The following is a 25,626-nucleotide window of genomic DNA, read 5'->3' as shown; positions in this document are numbered from 1 at the left end:
TTACTTAACCCTCTGTGCAGATTCAGGGATTGCAGTTCACCGCAGCCATTTTCCGGGGTTTTCGTGTCTTCTACCGGTGCTTTGGCAATTTCCGTCGATTTCGGCACATGCGCAGTTGTCGCAACTGCGCATGCGCCTGTCTCAGTCTCAGCTTTCCGAAGACCCGGAAGATGGCTGCGGTGAACTGTGATCCCTGGATCTGCACCAAAAGTTAGGGGCATTTCCCCAGGGGGCAGCTAGGCTGGGGGGAAGGCTTTTTTTTTTAGTAACGGGTTGAATTCTCCTTTAAGGGGAGCTTTTTCCCACCTCATAGTCTCAAATCTGTAGCATGGGTAGACACAGTTAATGTTTGGCAAACAGTATAGTAGGAGATAACAGATAAATTGAAGGGGGGGGTAGAAACCACCCATCCACCCATCTATATGTGGGGAATTGTATTAAAGGGGCTATTCAGTGGCGGAACTACCGGGGGAGCAGGGGGTGCGAGCGGGCCAGGGCCCGCACCCCCTCAGGGCCCCCCGGCAGTCCGTGCGCCACTAACAAATGCGGCCGTACAGAGGGGGCGGGGCCCGGCTGAGTGTCACGCACCAGGGCCCGCCCCCTCTAGGATCGCTACTGGGGCTATTTATTTAGCAGCTGTAAACATACTGATAGTACAGGTACTGGTTTAATAAGGGTTCAGTCAGTGTCGGACTGGCCCACCGGGATAATGGAAAAGCTCCCGGTGGGCCAAGGTGTCAGGTGTAATAATGGAAGAATAGCGTATAGTAAGTAGATATAAAAGACTAAGAAAGAGGGCCCAAGGTCCAAGGTTTTTTGGTGAGCCACTGGCATCCCAGTGCGACACTGGGTACAGTGATGTTTATACATGTTGGGGGTTATGTAATAAAAGGCACTACATTTGCCCAGGGGCAGAAACCCTTAGTACCAATCAGCAGATAGCACTTACTGGTTACCTGTTAAAAAACAAACATCTTATTGGTTGCTATGAGTTACTGCTCCTGGGCAAACATAGTAGGGATGCACCGAATCCACTATTTTGGATTCGGCCGAACCCCCGAATCCTTCATTAAGGATTCGGCCGAATACCGAACCGAATCCGTATCCTAATTTGCATATGCAAATTAGGGGTGGGAAGGGGAAAACATTTTTTACTTACTTTTGCATATGCAAATTAGGATTCGGATTCGGTTCGGCCGGACAGAAGGATTCGCCCGAATCAGAATCCTGCTGAAAAAGGCCGAATCCCGAACTGAATCCTGGATTCGGTGCATCCCTAAAACATAGTGCCTTTTATTACATTTGGGGATTATGTCTTACCTTGCATGTGATTTTTAGGCACATCCCAATAATCAAAAGAAATTATTTAAGGCAAATTTTCTCCTATGTAGACTTTTTATAGATCTCTTAAACGAAAATAAGTGTTGTATTTATCCTTAAATTGAAAGTAGTGCTAAGTGTGAGGACATGGCTTCTCATAGGCAAAGCCTTTCAGAAATAATAAAATACTGAAACATTCCCTTAAGAGCTTTTTAGCACTCTACTATCTTGTGGTCATTGATAGAGTAAGTTCTCAAGTTTGCACATAACCATACAAACACGAGAGCAGCTTTCATTGGAGCATTATTTGCCCTTTGGTCTTTTCTTTGCTGGGCTTGCGGCAGTAAATGCGTAACAGAGAATTTACTGTACAAACACTGGGCTTCATTTGATTTTTCTGCCATTTCTCTTATGTGTTTCATAAGCAGCTGACCTTTTCAATCTCATTTTATTTATAGATGTTTTCCACCGTTCCGGAGATGCCACAGACAAACTCCCAGCTGCATTTGTCTCGTAAAAGGAGCACTGACTCAAAGCCGCCTTCCTGCAGCGAGAGGCCCTTAACGCTCTTCCAAACAAGCCATTCCACTGAGAAAGGTGGGTCTGTCTGTGGTCCCTCCTTCCCTGCACAAAGATATGGGTGGCAATTGATATTTCTGTACTTGCATACTTCTGTCACTGGTCAAGAAAAACCCTAAAAATTATAGGACTGTGTTTTCCACCTGTGAGCTTGGCAATTGGTGTGGGGGGTTATTTCCACTAAAAAAAACCTTGCTTTCATATACATTTGCTTGAATAAATATGAATTAATTCATTTTCTTGAATTTTAAACACTGAGCAGGAAGTTTGAACTTGAATTTCAAGAATTCATTGAACAAAATAAGGCTGATTCGATTCAAAGTCCTCAGAAACAGTCATAGTACTGGTATGGGACCTTTTATCCAGATTGCTTGGGACCTGGGGTTTTCAAGATAATGGATTTTTCCGTAATTTGGATGTTGATACCTTAAGTCTATTAGAAAATCATTAAAATAAAGCCCAATAGGCTGGTTTTGCTTCCGATAAGGATTATTTATATCTTAGTTGGGATCAAGTACCAGGTACCAATTTATTATTACAGAGAAAAAGGAAATCAGTTTTTAAAAATTTTAATTATTTCATTACAATGGAGTCTATGGAGATGGCCATTCAGTAATTCGGAGCTTTCCAGATAATGGGTTTCCGGATAACGGGTCCTATACCTGTATTGTGCAATTTTTTGATCTGTAACTGAACAATATTGCATTAAAGCGTATGCATTAGTGCTAGAAGGCCCTTATACATAGTAGTAGATGCTGCTATTCGGGACTAGAAAATAGCTTTTTTTTTTACCTAGGCAAGTGATGGTTTCCATTTATTTGTAAAATGCAACTGCACAGAAAACATAAATAGTATAGATCTAGTAAGCAAGGCCAGTAACACTAAATATAAACAATAATTTAAATGTATATATTGGTTTATATATCTGTCGTATAGATGTAAAAAGTGATTTCTTTGAAGCAGAAGCCCTATTTATTTTTTCTTGCAGTGCTTTTGCTGTAGACACTAATGAGTTCAGCCTATGTAGGACATGCCTCTTATGACATTTTAGAGCATTTCAATCACTGAAATAAGCAGGTCATATAGTGGCAGATATAAGATGCTGATTTGGCTCCTGCAAACAAGTCAACAGCTTATCTGCCAGTGTAAAGACCCATGCCAACAGCCTTGCTGAAAGATATCTGGCTAAATATTGGGCAGACAAAAACATCCTGCCAGGTGGGGGCAGCATTGGCACTTTGACAATGTGGTCTTCTACCAACAGGTCTACATAGATGCCTATTATGATTAAATTACTGTAACGGCCCAAATCAGCCCAGTTTGACTCAGAATGTAGGTGGTCAAATCAGAAAAAGATCTGCTCTTGGTTTTAATGTGTAGCTGAAACCCGCAGCACCAAAATACCCTTCGTTGTTCTCTGTTTGACAGACTAGAAAGTGTTGGTTCCAGAGCTTTTAAGACATTCTTGCCTGAAAATACAGCGGTGTTTGATAGAGGACTTATCTTAAAGGGATACTGTGATGGGGAAATTTTTTTTTTCCAAAATGAATCAGTTAATAGTGCTGCTCCAGCAGAATTCCCACTGAAATCCATTTCTCAAAAGAGCAAACAGATTTTTTTTATATTCAATTTTGAAATCTGACATGGGGCTAGACATATTGTCAATTTCCCAGCTGCCCCAAGTCATGTGACTTGTGCTCTGATAAACTTCAATCACTCTTTACTGCTGTACTGCAAGTTGGAGTGAACTAACCCCCCCTTTCCCCTCCCCCCCCCAGCAGCCAAACAAAAGAACAATGGGAAGGTAACCAGATAGCAGCTCCCTAACACAAGATAACAGCTGCCTGGTAGATCTAAGAACAACACTCAATAGGAAAAACCCATGTCCCACTGAGACACATTCAGTTACATTGAGAAGTAAAAACAGCAGCCTGCCAGAAAGCATTTCTCTCCCAAAGTGCAGGCACAAGTCTCACGACCAGGGGCAGCTGGGAAATTGACAAAATGTCTAGCCCCATGTCAGATTTCAAAATTGAATATAAAAAAATCTGTTTGCTATTTTGAGAAATGGATTTCAGTGCAGAATTCTGCTGGAGTAGCACTATTAACTGATGCGTTTTAAAAAAAACATGTTTTCCGATGACAGGATCCCTTTAAGTGTTCTGGTGGGGTGTGTTTGATCTACTAAAATAACATGGTGGAAAAACAATTAGCTAAAATTCCACACTGCCTTTCGTTTGATGGCACAAGAGCTTGTTCGTATGCCCTTCACATTTTTTCACTGGCAGGAAAGTGTTACAAATCCTCTGCTTTTGGCTCTTTTCTGCCAACCAAATTTTTCTGAACTGAAAATCGCCTTGTGGGCAATAGGTGTTATGTCCTTTAAAGCCCATTCCATCTTTTGAGTTCACTCAAGCATTAGAACCTGCATATTTATTACCTCTGAAGACCTTGTCAAACAAACATTTATTTTTATAAAAATGGTGGCAGAATTATCTGAACAGAACTTATACGTAAATGTGTTTGGGGCATTTTTTCTGGTGTTGCTGTTCCTTTAATAATGACATTGGAACATGATAGCAGTGGAATACTTAACAGTGTCTATGCGTACTCACCTCCTAGTGCCCCCTTGCCCTTCCCATTGTTGCCCTGCACTGGTAAAATGGTACAGGTTAACTAGTGGATAACAGATAACACCATTATGTTCTACAGAGCTTATCTACTATCTGCTGTGTAACCTGAGCCTTTTCTCCTTTGAATGGCTGCCCCCATTGCTACACAGCAGCTTATTTATATAAACTATAGTAGAGTTTCTGAAGCAAACACACCAGTTTTACCAGTGCAGGGCAACATTTTGTTTGTATTACTTTAATACAAGTACTTTTCTTTTTTGATGTTACTGTTACTTTAAAGTAAAACTATACCCCACAAACTATGTAGGTCTCTAAAAAAAGATTTTGCATAAAACATCTCATATGTAAAACCCTGCTTCATGTAAATAAACTATTTTCATAATAATGTACTTGTTCTAGTAGTATGTGCCATTGGGTAATCATAAATAGAAAATTGCCATTTTAAAAAATAAGGGCCGCCCCCCTTCAATCATAGTAAAATATTAAGTAACGTTGAAAAAAGACACACGTCCATCAAGTTCAGCCTTTTTACTTTTTTTAACCTGCCTATCTGCCAGTTGATCCAGTAAAAAAAACCCATCTGAAGCCTCTCCAATTTGCCCCAGAGGGGGAAAAAATTCCTTCCTGACTCCAAAATGGCAATCGGACCAGTCCCTGGATCAACTTGTACTATGAGCTATTTCCATAACTCTGTATTCCCTCACTTGCTAAACACCATCCAACCCCTTCTTAAAGCTATCTAATGTATCAGCCTGTACCACTGATTCAGGGAGAGAATTCCACATCTTCACAGCTCTCACTGTAAAAAAACCCTTCCGAAAATGTAGGTAGAACCTCTTTTCTTCTAATCTTCTAATCGGAATGGGTGACCTTGTGTCAGCTGGAAAGACCTACTGGTAAATAAAGCATTAGAGAGATTATTATATGATCCCCTTATATATTTATACATAGTTATCATATCACCCCTTAAGCTCCTCTTCTCCAGCGTGAACATCCCCAATTTGGCCAGTCTTTCCTCATAGCTAAGATTTTCAATACCTTTTACCAGCTTAGTTGCCCTTCTCTGTACCCTCTCTAATACAATAATGTCCTGTTTGAGTGATGGAGACCAAAACTGTACGGCATATTCTAGATGGGGCCTTACCAGTGCTCTATACAGTGGAAGAATGACCCCTCCTCCCGTGACTCTATGCCACTTTTAATACAGCTCAAGACCTTATTTGCCCTTGATGCTGCTGACTGGCATTGCTTGCTACAGCCAAGTTTATCGTATGATTCACTGTGCACACAAACATACCAACAAATACATGTTAGGTCACATCAACCAATTAACAGACAGAGTTCTGTCTTTTGCTTCAAAACTTCTTCCAGTTACAGTTGAAGTATTTCTGGTCAGGTGATCTCTGAGGCAGCACAGAGACCATCACGAAATGGTGGCTCAAAGCAATATTTACTTAAATATATAGACCAGTTTGGTAAGATTCTTTAATATGCCACTTAATATGATGTAAACTCAGTGGCGTAACTACCGGGGGAGCAGGGGGTGCAACTGGACCAGGGCCCGCACCCCCAGCAGATTGCGCGCGCTGCAGCAGCAAAGAAAACGCTCAGACGAGGGGGGGGCTCGGCTACACAGCCCACCTAGTTCCGTTACTGTGTAAACTATGTTACTTAAGTGTTCATTTTGGGGGTATAGTTTTCCTTTAAGTTCTAGCCTGTCTGAACCATGGAATTTATTACTATGTGAACATCATATGATTCAAGCCTCTGCTTACTGGAAACTGCAAAAAATAAACTTGAACTCAAAATGTGCGATTTCATATGTAAATCAATAAACTCAAATTTCACTAAACATGACTACTGGACATGAAAGATAGGAGGTGTTTGTGATGAGATCACTTAATCCTTGGTTTTATTAAGCTGTTTTTTTTTTTATGTCTACACAAAATGTCTCTCTAACATAATTGGAAATTCATGTTTCTATTTCGAGACCAGTAAACTGTGCAACACAAACTTCACCCATGGGAATTACAGCCGCCATCGTTTTTTTTTTCCCAGTATAAATTTGCAGCATGAAGCAGAAATCACGATTTTGCTTTAGAGATATTCTGTTGTGTTTTGTCAGGGATTACAGATTACCCGGCGTGACATTCTGATTGGCTACGCACATGTATGTGGTATATAGTAAGTAGATGGTGGCCTTCAACGCATAGCTCCTACATGGGGGCAAATTTACTAACCTGAAATTCACCATCATCACCATACTTCGCCAGGCGAAAATTCGCCAGGACAACGCTAATGCACTAATGTTGCTCCCCAACTCCCTTTTCTTCTGAATGTTGCTTACAGGTTCAAAAGGTTGGGGATCCCTGTCCTACATGATGTGCAAAGGAAAGGTCCTGTGCAATGTGCAGATGATAGCTCCTTCTTGACTGTAAAATCTGGATCTGAGATAACACATGGCTGGAATATTATCTCCATCTAATAGCAATCCTTGCAATGTCCAACTATAAAATAGATTTTTTTTTTAAAGGTTCATAATAAGGCATGTATTCTGCAGTAGCTATAACATCATATCAGTGAAATGCCCAGTTAAATGGTGTGCTCAGTTATCCCCAAGGACATAAACACTGGAGTTTGGACACTGAAAGGGCTGTATTTGGCTTATCCGTGGAAACAGCCTGTCTGCTACTTAAATATAAAAAGCTGGAATTTTGTCTTGGCTGGTGACAGTTATTGAAATTACCACTGGCAAGTGAGAAAGCAATACTGAGTACCTCATTCATGCTCTTATAATTCTCAAGTACAATGGCACCCATTGCTTCCCAGATACTTTGCTTGTTAGCACTAAACTATCTTTACACTTTCTAAATTGGCTCATCAGAAGTTTCTCTCTTTTTTTTTCATTTATTCCTCTTTGTGCATTAAGTAACATTAAGTAACTCAACGTTTTGATGATTAACACTGCCCGTCGCTCAGCAGCCCTGCCTCTCTTGCACATTAGAAACCGGTAGTGCGTCTTGCTGCTCCGTAAAAATACATGATATACAGTAAATACAAAAGAGAGAGCTCTCTCGCTCTCCTTTAGGATAGACAGTTTGGAAATAGAGTTTCTGCTTGTGTGTATATCTAACAATGTTGTATATATATATATATATATATATATATATATATATATATATATATCTATATATATATCTATATATATCTATATATATATATATATATACAGTATATAAGCAAATAAGCAAAGCCCCACCTGGTGTGTAGCATTTAATGGAAACGTAGATAACATGTATTCATGAACTGCCCCTGAAGATCTTACTTGAAAAACTGCAGGTATATTAAATACAAATAATATGCTTTAACCACAGACTTAGGGCAGGGGCACACGGGCAGATTCGGGGAGATTTAGTCACCTGGCGACTAATCGCCTCTTCTTTGGGGCGTCAATATCCCCGAACTGCCTTCGGCCTGCTAAAATGAAAAATCGCCTGCAGCAATGCACTCGTGGTGCTTCGATTTCCAAAGTCGGCCGAAGTCTCCTTGTGAGGCGACTTCGGAAATCGAAGCGGTGCGAGTGCCATTGCGCTGGTGTTTTCTCAGTATAGCAGGGGGAAGGCAGTTCAGGGAGATTGTCGCCCCAAAGAAGAGGCAATTAGTCGCCAGGCGACTAAATCTTTCATGAATCTGCCCATGTGCCCCTGCCCTTAAAGAGCACCATTCATAACTAAAATCATTTACTAAGTAAATACACTATGTGAAAGTTCAAGAAATCAGATTTTTAAAACAGTTAGAATTGTTTGTATAATGTAAATCATCAGCTCACTATACCTTCTGCAAAATCTCTTCTATATAATTATTATTATAAATATTCAAAATACTTCTAGTGGAGCAGTTTACTAAAACTAGGCATTCTGGGTAGAATACTCAGGGCAGTGCTACAATCTGAGCATGTTATAGTCACTGTTATATAGTTATATGTAACCCATTTGACAAAGTAAGTTTTTTTTTTTTTAAAACTTGCAGTTTTTTTAAAAAAAAAACTATATATGTCATTTGACATGTTTAGGTTGTACTTGTTAATATGTGTTTGATTTTGGCGGTGATAGGTGCCCTTTAATAAACCTATATAACCTCTTTCCCATAGTGTAAATTAACAGACAATACACAATAGGAGACCTGTAAGAGGGAATGGGGAACTTGTGGGCAGATTGACAATGCAATTTAAAGTGCTTGCAAGGGAGTATCTTCACAGAAGGTTAAGTAAAACAAATATAAAATAAAATTACATTCAGCATTTAATAAGGGAAATCCATAGGAAGAAAATAAAAATGCCTCCTTACCCCAACAGTCACAGAGTAGAGCTGTCTCTAAAACTGTGCCCCTTTATAGATGCCTATTAATTATGCGGCATAGGAAACTCGGTTATCCATTTACCTGACTAAACCATTATTTGAATTGTTTCCTATCTACTGGTCTGTACTGCTTGAAGAGAGAGTTACAATACCCATATCCAGTTCTTTTCTGGGTCAATACATTTCCATATATTTCATACTCTTCATTTGGATCATCTCATACTGCACTACTATACACTTTTGCTATTAAAGTGTAAACTAACAAGCCACTAACTTGACACTGAAAGTGTTTTCACGGCAGCAACCACGGTTCCGAGGTGCGACCGTATCATGCATCAGTCATGGCATTTTCTGACTCCATAATTGTATGTGTTACCCAGGTTTCCCTGCCGTGATGAGAGACGGGTAGAAGAACAGAGTCAGGAAGGAAACAAGCAAATATAATAGCCAGTTGAGCTGACAAGTGTTTCTGGATGTTTATCTTTTGAGGTTTTGAAAAATGGTATCTATAAAACTGTTAGTTTACCCAAGTTTCCAGCTGTTGTGCTGACACCTGCAATCTGCCAACATGTCAGCGAAAACAGAATGAGTTTACTTTGCAAAGCTTTTTCAATTAATTCTATAATGTTTTCGTACTTTTCATTTTGCCTCTACGTGGCAGTTAAATGGAAGCTTCGTATTTGCTAGGAGCTTGTGAAATGTTTGTATATATAGCAGTGTATACACTCAGATTCCATTGGGGCACACTTTATTTGCCCAGTTATGCCCAAATAAAGTCCAAAAAAAGTCCCAAGGTTCAGGTGAAATCACACTCCTTTTCCGGTATCCCTTCAAGTCCAAAACTCAATATCTAAAAAACAAAAGCCAGCGCTAAAGGCACAGGAGCAGGATATTCAGTTATGCCGAGATGTCAGTTGAAAGGACCTAATGGTAAACAAAGCTTTAGAGAGATTAGTGTATTGTCCCTATATGTAGTTATTTTATCCACACATTAAGTGCCTCTTCTCTAGTGTAAACAAACCCAGTTTAGTCAATTTTGCTTCAGAGCTAAAACTTTCCATACCTGTCATTTGCTTTGTTCCACTTTTTTTTAGATTGTTTCGAATTCGATAATATCCCATTTGAGCACTGGAGACCAAACTGTACTCCATATTATAGGTGAGGCCTTACTAGTGCTTTATAAAGTCAGTGACCCTCTTCTCCTTCAAATCTATGCCCCTTTTAATACAGCTCAAAAACGTGTTTGCCCATGCAGCTGCTGACTGGCATTTATTGCTAAAGACGACAGTTGTAACAAAACAAGTCAAGGACATCATCCATTCCATCTATTGTTATTGCCAGATTGTCAGTATACACTGACAGACTCAGGGCCGCCATTAAGGGGGCACAGGCTGCACTTTTCGAAATAGCCGGGCCCCCCTTGATAGCGCCAAAGACGTGCCGCCTCTCCTGAAGTCCCGAAAAGCCAAAGTGCCGAAGTCTCAAAGCTACGAAAAGACCCGAGCTGAAGTTGAAATCCCGAAGTGGTGAAAAGACCCGAAGTCACAAAAGCAGCCAGAGTTGAAGTCCTGAAGCCACGAGTTCAGTTCTAAACTCCTGGCCACAATGTATTATTTTAATACTCTATAGGCCCCTGCCATTTTTTTAAAAGAAATAAAGTCAAAGTAAACTTTATTGTCATCTCAGCAGTATACCAATACACAGTGAGACTGGGGCCTCAATTTTTTTTAACTTGCAGGGGGGCCCTGGTCACCAATTATTTTTTTTTAACTTTTTTTTTTTTTACTTTTTTTAAAAAAAAGAATTTTTATGGGGGGCCCTGGTGCCACAGTTTTTTTTTTTAACTTATAAGGGGGCCCTAACACCAATAGCCTTTTATAACTTGTGTGTGTGTGGGGGGGGGTTTTACTTTTTTAGCGCTGATGTCTATGTGGTCTTTTAACTGTGGTGTGGAGTGGGTGGGGCTGGGGTGGGCAGTGCCCCAGAAATTTTGTTGTAGGGGGGCCTGTGATTTCTGGTGGCGGCCCTGCTGACAGTTATTGTTTGTGCCAACTGACTATACTAAACCTATTATGTAACTACAATACATTATATAGATAGGTATGCACACTCAAAAGAAGACAAGTATGGTATATTTAAAATAAAGTTTTACTTATTTATGCAAATAATACATACAAAGCCACAATGGTAGGCCTGTATAATACAATACATAAGCTTACATGGTATATACCTAACGTTTAAACATAGCCACAATTACATAACAGTAAACAGTAAGTATTACAATTTATACAGCAAGGAGCAGATACACCTACCACCAGTATGAGAATGGCCCCAACGTTTCGGCGTAAGCCTTTGTCAAGGGGATTCTGGTCCCCTTGACAAAGGCTTACGCCGAAACGTTGGGGCCATTCTCATACTGGTGGTAGGTGTATCTGCTCCTTGCTGTATAAATTGTAATACTTACTGTTTACTGTTATGTAATTGTGGCTATGTTTAAACGTTAGGTATATACCATGTAAGCTTATGTATTGTATTATACAGGCCTACCATTGTGGCTTTGTATGTATTATTTGCATAAATAAGTAAAACTTTATTTTAAATATACCATACTTGTCTTCTTTTGAGTGTGCATACCTATCTATATATTGTTACGTTGTGGGGTACCCATTGTAGGGGTACCCTTTTGATGTTTGCACCTCTTGCACTGTTTACCTACAGCATTTGCTGAATTGGTGTGCCCTCCACCCATTACTAAATTCTGTAACTACAATACATGCCTGGTCATCTTACTGTATGTGTTCGGTAGCTTAAATCGCAGAGTCAATACTTTGCTTCTTGCCGCCTGAGGTGGCTCCTGCGATGCCGCCGCTTCCCCTTGCTCCCCAGCGCTTACCCAGAGGTCCAGAGGGGCCTCATCGCTAATGCAGAGAGTGCAATTGGGTGTCTCTACTTGCCTTATTGCAGCAACGCCCCTGGCACTAAAGTCATAAAGTTGTGGCCTTTAGGTTGCTTATCCAAAGCACAGTCTAAAGTGCACTCTGCACCTTTCACCTGCACCTTTGTCTGGAGTACGAGGTAAGTACAGAGCTCCCAATTTGCCTTGTGTCCACAAATGTTCCCCTTTGTTCCAAAAATAGCTGGAATGTGGTACATTAGAGTTAAAAATATTGTGCTTTGCTATAATAAAGATGCAATAGATTTTGTGGCATCTATGGCAAAGTCTATAAGCAGATGTCAAGGGTCAATCTTGCAGTAAATTAATTGTCCATAAGGCAGTGACAGACCAGGAGATTAATCGCTAGCGATAAATCGCTGCTTCTCCAGTAAAAAAGCTTTCCCATAGGCAATAATGTGAATCACTGGTGGTAAAACACGTGTCACTCAAGTCTCCCAAAATTGCTACAAGAGGAAACTTCAAGCGATTTTGGGAGACTGGAGCAGTGCCGGGCCAAGTCGACCAGGCGCCCAAGGCAACCTGGCCGACTACGGCGCTCCCAATCGTATGCACATGCGCAGAAGAGAACGATTGACTGCGCATGCGTGGAAGTGCCAAGCCTGCGTGAGTGCGAATGCGCGAAAGTGCCGGTGCCACACAAATGCGCATGCGCGGAAGAGCGCACAATCGTCATTGAGCAGGAACTGCAGCCCAAGATGGGTCCGAACTAAGGGAAACCATCAAAAGAGGTACGTGCCTGGCGCCCCTCTGCCTTTGCGCCATAGGCACGTGCCTCTTCTGCCTACCCCTAGTTCCAGCCCTGGACTGGAGCGACGTGTTTTACCACCAGCGATTCACATTATTGCCTATGGGAAAGCTTTTTACTGGAGAGTGCAGGAGATTAGTTGCCCAGAGAAGCAGCTGATGTATCGATAGCGATTAATCTCCTGGTGTGTCACTTCCTTAATGCTGCTGTAAGTACTAAACACAATCAGCAAATACCTTTGTGGTTTAATCAGTGGACTGGCAAGGTCATTCTGTTCTTATCTGCCATAATTCTCTGTTTCATAGTAGTCTTGTCATGTTTTCATTGTCTTTTTAGCTAGTGTTTAAAGGAACAGTAACGTCAAAAAATAAGTGTTTTAAAGGAAAAAAAATATATAATGCAGTGTTGCCCTGCACTGGTAAAACTGATGTGTTTCAGAAACACTACTATTGTTTATATAAATAAGCTGCTGTGTAGCAATGGGGGCAGCCATTGGAAGAAAAGGAGAAAAGGCTCAGGTTACACAGCAGATAGCAAATAAGTTCTGTAGAATTCGTTAACCTGAGCCATATAGCCGTTTTTCAATTACCGCCATTGCTCCACAGCAGCTTATTTATACATATTATTATAAGTGTTTCTGAAGCAAACACACCAGTTTTACCAGTACAGGGCAACACTACATGATATTTTCATTACTTTAAAACACTTAAATTTTTTGGTGTTACTGTTCCTTTAACTAGTGTTAATTTAATGCAAAATTTGCTGGCCTTGCAGAAGAAAAGACACCTAAAAAAATCTGATCAGATCTGCTCAGTGCCCCTGCTCCATTGATTTGAATCTGTTCAGACGTTGTGTGGTTACACATAGGCTGAGGTCAGCCCAAATACTGATCTCAACTTCAGCTCCGCTTTGTTTGACCGCACACAAGCTCAGAGTTGCACTGGAGCCTTTGGGGTCCACCGGGGCTGCAAAATAAAGGACCGGCAGGGGCCCATGAGGGCTGATCGAATGCAAATCAATGGAGCAGTGGCACATAGCAGATATGCTTCATTCAGCCTGCAAAAATACGCAGGCTGACAACAGCTAAAACCGGTGTGTGTGCCTTAGAGAGAAAAAAATGCATAGAAAACTTAAAGGGATACTGTCACGGGAAAAGATGTCTTTTTTGAAAAAAAAAAATGAGTCAGTGCTACTCCAGCAGAATTCTGCTCTGAAATCCATTTTTGAAAAGAGCAAACAGATTTTCTTATTTCATTTTGAAATTTGGCACGGGGCTAGACATATTTGCAGTTTCCCAGGTGCTACCAGTCATGTGACTTGTGCTCTGATAAACTTCAGTCACTCTTTACTGCTACACTGCAAGTTGGAGTGATATCAACCCCTTCCCTCCTGAGCAGTCTATCAACAGAACAATGGGCAGCAAACCAGATAGCAGCTACCTGCCACCTCTGCTGAAGGATTTGTTTGCATTGCAAAAAGTGCTTATTCCTGCTTGGGTGCTATTCTCATGTCCACTAGGTGGGCATGACCTAGGTCATTAAATATAGTGGGAAGGGAAGAAACAACAACCGTCTCAATGCAGTTCCATCCTGAAGTGCTGGCTCCTTGTCAAAGCTCAGAATCAGACACAAAGCACTAAGATGGCTGCCTCCATACCAATATTACAGCTAAAGAAAAATACACTTATTGGTTCAAGAATGCATTTTTAAATGGTTTAGTGAATTATTTGCATGTAAACAGTGTAATTTAGAAATAAAAAGTAAACTATAAATATCATGACTGAATCCCTTTAATGAAACTATGAACAATGTTACAAACTACAGGAAAAACATAAATAAATTAACTGGGGCCCTTAAAAATAGATGGCAAGCATAGCCAATATGTTCTACCATATCAATACAACATTGCAAATACTGTATCTGCACTCCCTCGATAGTCTGTACAGGATTCCAACACAATTGCCTTATTAGATGACAGTTGCAGTTTGCAGGTCCCATACTTGGGGGGGGGGGTCTACTGCCTCTATAGCTGCTCTACTGCTGAATAAAGTTTGTGTCCAGTGCAACTTATTTGCAGTTGGCACGCAAACATTTGCTGTGTACTGAAGTAAAGCACAGACATAGTAAAAGAGTAAAATTTGCTTATATTGAGACCCCACGATGTACATGGTCATATTCATGGTGCTAGTGCCCAAGTTTTATTGGACCTTATCATCCAAATGTGGTAAAAGCAAGTTCAGTGTTCTGCAGGGTTATTCAGGGTTTGTAGAAAAGGACACGCACTCCAGGAGCCAGTCGGTGCCGATAAAAGAAACTTTATTCCAAAAGAGCTAAATCAACGGTCCTAACGCATTCCGCATTAAGTATCCGAAGATACTTAATAATAGTCATCGACTGGCTCCTGCAGTGCGTTTCTTTTTCTACAAATTGTCGATATTATTCCCCAAGCTATGGGTTCGGGGTGCTGCACCCGAGCCACCAGATGCCATCGGTGACAGCGGTTTACTGTGATAATTTTCACTTCATGCTTTAGATGTGTTAAGGCTGCACCTGAACGTGATAGACCCAGGTCCAACTTTGTGCTGGGTGAGCCACATTTAGAAATTTTAATTCTTTACTCGTGGGATTGAGCCGCAATTTTCCTGTCTTGTGTGCGTTGTTCAGGGTTGCCAACACAGTTGTTTTAAATGAGTCTGTTGGACCATTTACTTGCAAATTTCTTTAGACTGTGTTATGCAAACTTGCCTGTTTTGTCCAAGCTATTAAATCTGTTCTTCATCAATACAAAAGGCATGAGCAATCTATTCTATTGCAATCCCTCATTGCAAATGTTCATACGTTCTTAATAAGAAAGGTCTGATGACTTCTTAATTAGAACTGAGTTACTGAAGGCAAAAACACCAAGATAAGAGCAAAGGGTTGGATAAATATCTGCTTCAACCCTGGGCCCCCTGTCCCAGGCCCAGCCTGGTCTTGCCCTGAGTCAGCCGCCTTCTCCTCAGCTTGTCTTCCTGGAAAATTGTTAACAATTGCCTACTTGGCCCCTTAGGATGGTCTAGATGTCCCTTCCTCAACTGTAAGATGATCAACTCACATAAACAATTCCCTTTCCGGGGATGTATTTATTACTCACCAGTAAGGAGAAATAAACTCTAAAAATGAATGTCTAAAAATTGCCATAATTTATACACTGAACTTATTGCACCAGCCGAAAATTTAAGCTTCTCAAAAGCAGCAAAGATCCAGAACTTCAAACTTGTCACAGGGGGGTCACCATCTTGGAAAGTGTCTGTGACACTCACATGCTCAGTGGGCTCTGAGCAGCTGTTGAGAAGCTAAGCTTAGGGGTCATCACTAATTATCCAGCATGTAATATAAGCTGATGCTATAGGGCTGATTATTAAATTCTGATTCTAATTGCACTGGTTTCTAGCTACTTCTTTAGTTAAGCTTTAGTTCTCCTGTAAGTTACCTACCAACTTAGCTTCCCCCTCTTAACACTTGGTATCTTCTTTTCATTGGACCAATGGTATGTTTTTATTGTGTCACACCGTTGCTCTACCATCCTATAAAGTATTTAAACATTTAAAGCTGGCACTATACGGTATAAAGACAATATAGAAATATATATATACTGGCTAAGCTCTATTCTTCAGCTTCCATCTATAGCTAAATAAATGTAGAAAATGGTGAGACGGAATGTCCTGTGTACACAGTAAGTTGGGCCTCTATTCATAGGTATAAAGGTATATGATATGGCATATTAAGTGTTATTGTCAATATAATAATAAATTCATTCATGCATTTTAACCCTTTATCTCCCTTGTCTGTTTTCAGAAGAGAAGAGGGACAGTGTGAATTCCAGTGCAGAATCTGTGAGTTCATCCAATGCTAATAGCTCAATCAACTCCACCTGTGCCCAGCGTTCTAATATGAATAATCTCAACGCCAATGATCCAGACTTGGATGTGGCCAAAGTCAGCAGGCCCAATTCCCTGTGAGTATTGAGAGGAGGAGATAGCGCCACTTACTCAATGGATGAAACCGAATACATCCAGTTTGCGTTTGTTGCTCTCCATTGTGATAATGGCACTTTTTGTTTGCTCTATAGTCTTTGTAGGACCTGGTTACAGTTAAAGGGGTTGTTTGCTTTTGAGTTAACTTTTAATATTATGTATAGAGAGATATTCTGGTTTTTATTTTTTAAATTAATTCAATTTTTATTCAGCAGCTCTTCAGTTTGCAATTTCAGCTACCTGGTTGCTAGGGTCCAAATTAACTTAGCCATGCATTGATTTAAATAATATACTGGAATATGAATAGGAGAGGCCTAAATTGAAAGATGAGTAATAAAAAGTACCAATAACAATACATTTGTAGCCTTACAGAGCATTCGTTTTTTAGATGGGGTCGGTGACCCCCATTTGAAAGCAGGAAAGAGTTGCTTAAAACTGTCGATTCTATAACATAGTAAAAGTTAACCTAAAGGTTAACCACCCCTTTAAATGAATAGTGAGAGATTTAGGGGCAGATTTATCAAAGTGGGAAATTAGAGTGGGGAAAATCAACCACTTTCTACTCATTTTTAGAAGTCTATTTAAACTCACATTTTGATAATACTGCCATTTAAAATTCAAGATTTATTAAGTATAAAAACCACAAAAAACTCTAATTAGAGGCTTTCAGATTTTTTTAGTGCACCGTTCAGCATTTTTTTGTTGTTTTTTTTCGACTGTACTTTTTAGATTTTGTATTTTAATAACTTTCATTGCATTCGTGGTTTAATTGTGGTTTCAAAAACCTCTAAAATCACTAAAATTCGAATTAAGTAAATAGATCTCCACAAGGCTAATTTATCAACATTCCAATTTGGGTTTTTACTGCAAAGGTTTTTTTTTTTTTGAGCTGAAACTAACACACGAATTATAACGTTAAAATGTTATTTATTGAGGTAGAGAAACTTGAATGTAAAACATTTAAAAGCATTTAAACGCTTGCAAGGTCATATAGGATTCAGTGGGAGGCATTTATTTAATTCCAATTTTTCAACTTTTTCACGCTTGTAAACTCACAAATTCAAGGTATTCAAGTTTTTTCCCACATTTGTATTCAATCAAAACTAACAGCCTATTAGGGCAGAGACACACGCTGCAATTCGGGGAGATTAGTTGGCTGGCGTCAAATCTCCTCTTCTTCGGGGCGACTAATCTTCCCGAATTACCTCCCCTGCCTTCCTGCTGGCTAGAATGAAAATTGCCGGAAGGATGGCACTCGGATCTTTTGTTTTCCAAAGTTGCCCGAAGTTTCCTTGTGAGGCAACCTTGGGCGACTTTGGAAAACGAATCGCTCCGAGTGCCATCCCACCGGAGATTTTCATTCTAGCCCCATCCCCTCACCCCTTGCTCCTCTATTGAATTTCAAGAGAAGTACTCCAAAGAGATAGATGAAATATATACCTCCCAACTATCCCGTTTTTACAGGGTCAGTCCCTCTTTTGACAGCTCAACCCGTAGCCTCTCGTTTGTACTGGAAAGTTTTTCTCTGCACTGAACAGCCAGAAAAAGAAACAAAGTTTCTAACTTAATTGGCTTTTGGCAGAGAGCCCAGAACAGCCACAGCAGCAGATAAGATACTTTTGTAACAATTTCGAGATAAGCAAATACGTAATTGTAACAATATAAGATAACAGGTGCCTTGGGAGAAGTTAGACTCAGCTTAAAGGGCAATTCACCTTCATTAGCAAAACTGTAATAACTGGGAAAAAAAACAGAAATATGTTCAAACTTTCATAACCTGCCAAATTTTGTAAAATTAACACGGTAATTAGGGGGCGTGGCCACAAAAATGTGTGTGGTCAAAAAACGTCGCCGCGTTTCGGGATAAATACATGGTTTTTTATGCTCTTATGCATTTCTTCCCTTTTGACTTAAAATGGGAAGAGTATTTGGGAGATGTTTGAGTATTTGCCAAATGTAATCATGTAATCTTAGCCTGCTGTTATACTGATTCTTACTTCACTCCTGCCTATATTTTTTTTACTCCTATGGTGCAGTTTTGTATTATGAATGTCTGCTAAATATGCTTGTTGTACTGCAAGCAGAGCGAGTTGTCAGGGGTGCTAAGAACTTGAGTGCATTGTAATTAAATATGAGCATAATCCTTATTTCTTAGCAGAGGTGATTTTATGATGTTGCCGAACATGAAATTGCTTCAGCTGTGGAATTTTAAAGTACTGTATCTCCTATTATTATGACCTCCACTGGCAAACACTAACCAAGTAGTCTGTGGGGGCAGTGAGTCACTGTGCTGAAAAATCTGTTTTGTAGTATTATGTAGTAATAGAAAAAAGTAATAAAGTAATCCAATAATATGTTATTGTTCCTCAGTTCCAGTTCTACAGTTGAAAAGGTCTTCAGATGAAGCAAAATGTAACCTCACAATTACTAATTGTAATATAGCGACCTGTAAGGTACTGCTGCCGATCTGGATCAGCTTCATGGGCAGGCTTATTATGGGAAGGCTTATTATGGACAGGCTTATTATGGACAGGCTTATTATGGACAGGCTTATTATGGGCAGGCTTATTATGGACAGGCTTATTATGGGCAGGCTTATTATGGGCAGGCTTATTATGGGCAGGCTTATTATGGGCAGGCTTATTGTGGGCAGGCTTATTATGGGCAGGCTTATTATGGGCAGGCTTATTGTGGGCAGGCTTATTATGGGCAGGCTTATTATGGGGGCAGGCTTATTATGGGCATCAATGTTGTTATACCAGTCGTTCGTTCACTGTGACAGTGCTGGTGTCCAGTTCAAAATACACATGGGCCCCAGACATGGCTTCAGCAAGGTCTAAAAAAACAGTTTTTCCAAAACATGAGGATTAAGACCAGTTTTAGTATAATACCAGTGCACAGACAAATTTAGCTGTATAGCTATCTTATCCAGTCTCCCCTTGTTCTCATGTCAAGTATTCGTTAAACCCATTAGAAAACACTTCTTGTGCTAGTGGCAGACTGCTGGGAGGCTATATGGAGCCTACTATTTGACAGTTCCAGGGTCAGACTGGGCCAGATTCATACCCTGCTCTTGTTTTTCTGCAGTGACGGCCCAAAGAAGGGAGGCGTGGGGCGACCCTGGACAATTCTATCCTTTTGTAAAGGCAGAGGGTAGGGGTTGTAAGCACACAGTGGGGTAAATTTATCAAAGAGTGAAGTTCCTCCACTAGAGTGAAATTCCGCAGCTCTCAATTCATTTCTATGGGATTTTGAAAGGCGTATTTATCAATGGGTGAAAGTGAAAATTCACCCTTTGATAAATACGCCTATAAAAATCCCATAGAAATGAATGGAGAGTGGCGGAATTTCACTCTAGTGGCGGAACTTCACTATTAACTTCACTCTTTGATAAATATACCCCAGTGGGTTGGAGATTCTCAAGCTATATTAACCTATATATATATATATGTAATAGTCAATGGACATCTGCTCATAATTAGCACTTCCGCTTGGGCTGACCATATATTCTTACATGATGACATCTCACAGAATTCCTGCAGTCACTGCAATACAGATCAAGTCTAAAGAGAATTATTTCTGGGGTTTATCTGTTATGGCTGTGTTGGCACAGCAAATGTTTGAACCTATTATATCGCTAGATCTTGAGCAATAATCATATGCATATTAGTTACTTTTTTTTTACCCATAAAACTGTCCCATTAAATCCAAGATGAGAGTCATCTCATCATTTGTCTTGACTTACAGATCTGATGTTTAGACACAACAGTTTAACAGACTTTATTTTGGCACATCATACTTGGTCACAATATTCTACCACCATTTGTTTGTTTATATTTCTTTACATTGGAAAAGAATGATACCTTTCGTATTTATTTTTGTTTATTCCCTTATATAGGCAGCAAATTAGTGTATTATTTTCCTGAGTTATCAAAACATTCTTTGCACATTTATATTTACTCATACACACAGACATAGTTGTTGCCTTGGTACTCCTGGGGATTAATATGGGCCACCAAATGCCCTTCCGCACCTGCCAGCTGCTTCCTATATTTCTGCGTTGGAAACAGTTGCCCTATGGCAAGTTCCATTTGCATTAAGGGGGTACTGCTGGGGAGAGGACAAGTCAGCAACAGTCACTTGATGAAAATGGAGTGCACCATAGGGAGCTTGTTTTTTCCTTACCTGGAATGGTAAGTCAACTAGTGTGCTTTAGTATCAAAGGCAAGTGACCTGTAGTGACTACCTAGGGCAGGGATCCCCAACCTTTACAACCCGTGAGCAACATTAAGAAGTAAAAGGAGTTGGGGAGCAACACTAGCATGAAAAATATTCCTGGGTGCCAAATAAGTGCTGTGATTGGCCATTTAGTAGGCCCTATGTGGAATGTCAACCTACATTAAGGCTCTGTTAGCTAGTACAGCTGGTTTTTATAAACTAAACTAAAACTTGCTTCCAAGCCTGGAATTCAAAAATAAGCACCTGCTTTGAGGCCATTGGGAGTAACATCCAAGGGGTTGGAGAGCGACATGTTGCTCATGAGCTACTGGTTGGGGATCACTTACCTAGGGCTTTGATTGGCTTTTAATTACACCAATGTGACATTTTATTAAGATAATTAAGATTGCCTTATAACAGGGGTACGCATTTTACATAGGCATTGTAGTGTATTAATCAAGGAGGATCAATTCATATTCATCAACAACTTGTCACCATCATTTGCAATATATACCCCCAGTGAGAGAATCTGTATCACCTTGTAATATTAAATTTTGAAAATACTATTATGGGATGTCTGGGACCTGTGGAAAATCCCCTATCAATTTGCTTTAGCAGTTAGAACTTACCCATAGTAACTCACGAGTATCAAACCCTTTCTTCAAAATGAAAAAAATCCAGAGTACTGCCATGCCTTTAGATTGCTGCTCGCTCGTGATTTACTTAATTACCTGCCTGTCAAAAGTACCAAGAGTCTTGACTTCACACACAGCTTCTGGGGACTGCCATGCTTCAAGTACAAAATATAGTCTTGTTCCAAAGTCACTGAAGAATTACAGGACATTCACTTTACAAACTAGTCATTTGTTCCATGGAATGGCAGAGCATTGTTCCAATTGAAAATAGAGACATGCTTTAAACGTGATATTTTATGGCTTGTTCTTTAAGAAAATATTCCATGTTTGTCAAGGAGAGTTTCAATTAAAGTGATGCTGACACCTAAAAACAAACAGGACTTTCTATTATTAAGAGCTTTTGCATATCGTGATTCGCTAGGTTCTCCCTTTCTTCCTCCCTAAAAACTTTACACTACTACTCCTGTAGGAGGAGCTCAGATTGGATGCATTTAAAATACATTTCAAGCAGCCCTACTAGCGGATTTTTCATAAAAATGTCCCTGCAATTTTCACAGGATTTGGTAACTTTTTAGAGGTAGCTAAGGGAGGGTAGTCCATTATACACAATGTACGCATTTTACATAGGCATTGTAGTATATTAATCAAGGAGGATCAATTCTTCTATATCAATCAAGGGCTGCCAGATTTTGACAAACTTGTTGGGTGGAGTAATTAAATGAGTTTAATCATGAGGAGTGTTGCATTTATTAACTTTTGCCAGATCTTTTGTGTGGTGTTTTAGGGCCCATCCATCACAAAATAATACTTTTTTGCATAATAGAGCAATGCTCTGGTGAGGAGGACCGAAGCTTGCCTGTTACAGCTCTGTCAAAGACTACAAGTAGGCAGTATTGGTGGGGACAACCAGGGCCTGAGCCTTAGGCACCCCGGTCGGCTACACCTCCCCCCCCCCCCCGGGTGTGTGCGCCATAATAGAAGAGAAGGGAGAGCGATGAAGGTGTAGGGTAGGGTTGGCGAGGGGCAGTGACAAAGGTAGAAGAGGAGAGTGATAGATCGGAGGAGAGAAGAGGGAGGCGAGAGCAGCAGGGGAGCAAACCTGGACTAAGGGTAGGCAGAAGACCTTTGAACAGGTACCTGGCCAGCCCCCCATATCATTGCGCCCTAGGCAAGTGCCTCTTCTGCCTACCCCTAGTTCCAGCCCTGGGGACAACATATGCCAGGTCATATGGAGAGAGTCTGCCACCTTGGTCCGGCATCTTTGGCAATTGTCAAATATCGAATTCATGTAGTTTCACTGGTGTCGGGTAGTCTTGATGTAGGAATTTGTATTGCATTAGTCTTTCCCAGGAGGATATAAGGAAGTGATGCAGATTGTTGGTTGCAATTTAATGGGATACTGTCATAGGAAAAAACATTTTTTTCAAAATGAATCAGTTAATAGTGCTGCTCCAGCAGAATTCTGCACTGAAATCCATTTCTTAAAAGAGCAAACAGATTTTTTTATATTCAATTTTGAAATCTGACATGGGGCTAGACATTTTGTAAATTTCCCAGCTGCCCCAAGTCATGTGACTTGTGCTCTGATAAACTTCAATCACTCTTTACTGCTGTACTGCAAGTTGGGGTGATATCACCCCCTCCCTTCCCCCCCCCCAGCAGCCAAACAAAAGAACAATGGTAAGGTAACCAGATAGCAGCTCCCTAACACTCAATAGTAAAAACCCATGTCTCACTGAGACACATTCAGTTACATAGAAGGAAAAACAGCAGCCTGCCAGAAAGCATTTCTCTCCTAAAGTGCAGGCACAAGTCACATAACCACGGGCAGCTGGGAAATTGACAAAATGTCTAGCCCCATGTCAGATTTCAAAATTGAATATAAAAAAAATCTGTTTGCTCTCTTGAGAAATGGATTTCAGTGCAGAATTTTGCTGGAGTAGCACTATTAACTGATGTGTTTTGAAAAAAACATGTCTTCCGATGACAGGATCCCTTTAAGGTAGGTGTGGTGATAAGGAGATGTTGGGGCTCATACTAGTAGTCAGTAGATTTGGGATTCCAGTTTTGTGGGGGTTTCAGAAATGATGATCCTTATTGGATGTTCTGGTAACCTTAACTCAAGGTTATATATATTTAAAGGAGAGTCAGAAACCTTTGCATTTGGCAGTCGTCAGTATTACGCTGCACAAAATACTTTCCCAAGGTTGGACTGTATTTAACTGAGCTGTATTAAGGTGACGTTGATCACCAGATCATTTTCCAATTCAGAGCCACGAGTTAAATGCAAGTAACTGGTCGGTGCTGGTTGCATTAAATGAAAGGCAACACTATATCTGAATTACCTTAACACATGAATTTGTCACGTGTTTCTGTAACCTATTCATTCATTAACTTTTTTTCCTCAACGAATTAAAGAGCCCTTGTCATATTCTGTCACGCATGTGCTGAGTGTTCCAGTTCACCTGTTTAGCCGCAAGCAGTGGGACACAAATCTGCTCACTCATGATGATCTCCTTTGCATGCTGCTGCCGGGAAGGGCAGTGTCTTGCTGTAGTCAGCTAATCTGAATCTGCTGGTACAGCAAAGCCTTTCTGAGATGATGGGGCAAACAATAGGAGCTGTAAACCCATAACCTAGTAACATTGTAAGTGCACTTGAACACTTCGAATGTAGATTTATTTCTTCATTAAATACCTCCCCACTTCCAGTGAGAATTTGTGATCCCTCTGGATGGACAGAGGTCGTCTGTGCCATATCCATTTCAGTTCCAGTTGTAGCAATAAGAATAAAACATATTCACACTTTTCTATATATCGCGCATATGTAATATAAGGCACTAGTGGGGGAATGTAATATGTTTCTCGCAAAAACCGTTGGCAAACATCTCGGCGATAATAAGCCATGTAATATTCGCCAGCAAATTATTCTGAATTGCAAGCAGCACTAAACATTAGTAAAAATGCCATTTTAAACAAGGCTTGTAATTTTAATTACATGTCTCCTTAAGTTTCCCCAAGAGCAGAAACTCATAGCAACCATTTAAACAGGTGACTACCAAATTCTACCTGCTGATTGGTTGCTATAGGATGGGTTGCCTGGGCAAACATAGTGCCTTTTATAACATAACATTATATATGACTAAATTGCCCATTGTTATTGTAAATCTACTATCTGTTGTCTCCTGGTGAGAAGAAGGAGAGAGATCAGTGGCAGCCTGTAGGTGGGCATGGGGTGAGCTGGCAGACAAGGTATAGCATTAATAAAATTGACACTTATGGGCCTTAAAACAACTCAATTTTGTTTAGTTCTTGTAAGGCATATAGATAATCCAGCAAATGGCTCAGCCCACAATTCCCAGATTATCTTGCACCCTAAAGAATCAATTGATGTCCATTTGTTAGACATTGTCACAGCAATTAAACACCCTAATAAAGTTGCTGTTCTGGCCCTAATCTGAAAGGACAGATGTTATTTTAATTACCTACATGAATGACCAGGACCACTCTGAACCTTGAAGCACCATAGCCAACAAATTAAACTGCCTTGGCCCTGTTGCCCTTTTTTAGGGCCTGATGAAGGAGATAGAAATTGGCTGAAGAGCACCCTGCTAATTCTCAAGTACTCTTCTACAAGTTTATGCAATTGGCTGTGGCTTTCCACTTTTAAAGGACTGGAAAGCTGATGGAGAAGGCTGTGATGATGCCTGGTTTTCTCCTGAACAGTGACAATAATAAATCTTTGTGTGCATTTGCCCTAATATATCTTCTGTTTACATAATAACTTCCCTTACTATTACTTTCTATGTGTTGGTACTTATTACGGCAGAACCATAATCAGACGGCATTTAACCCCTCCTGAATTCTGTAACCTTACTTGAGGCATAAATTCTATTAGTGCTAATGTCTGTTTAATAAAGGTCCCTTTGTACAGGCTAGACATTCTTTATAGAAAGCAGTGATACAGGGTGCAAGTGGGTAGAAAATATAACCTTATAAGGGGTTGTTTGTTTTTGGTAAAGCAATATGCATTTTGCACGCTGCATTTTTCTGGTTCTGAGAGATGGAAGCCATATAGGCACTACCCTACCACCACCTACCTGCCATCATTCAGATGCAGCAGAGGACAACGATAAAAAGTTTGCATGTGCCCTCTGACACGATTATG

General features: G+C 40.3%; 1 protein-coding gene across 3 annotated transcripts in view; it reads left to right on the top strand.

Moving 5' to 3' along the window:
• The window catches only part of arhgap26.S (Rho GTPase activating protein 26 S homeolog), a 318,698-nt gene that overhangs the window by 217,819 nt on the left and 75,253 nt on the right, over nucleotides 1–25,626 (top strand). For all 3 annotated transcript variants that reach the window (XM_018256176.2, XM_018256175.2, XM_041588729.1), the window contains exons 19-20: nucleotides 1,779–1,917; nucleotides 16,428–16,587. In XM_018256176.2, coding sequence (XP_018111665.1) covers nucleotides 1,779–1,917; nucleotides 16,428–16,587 — 299 coding nt within the window. The remainder of the gene's footprint in view (nucleotides 1–1,778; nucleotides 1,918–16,427; nucleotides 16,588–25,626) is intronic.

Source organism: Xenopus laevis, chromosome 3S, assembly GCF_017654675.1.
Source record: "Xenopus laevis strain J_2021 chromosome 3S, Xenopus_laevis_v10.1, whole genome shotgun sequence".
NCBI classification, from domain to species: domain Eukaryota; kingdom Metazoa; phylum Chordata; class Amphibia; order Anura; family Pipidae; genus Xenopus; species Xenopus laevis.
Note: the sequence above shows the minus strand (reverse complement) of the source record. Positions and strands in the feature narration are given on the sequence as shown.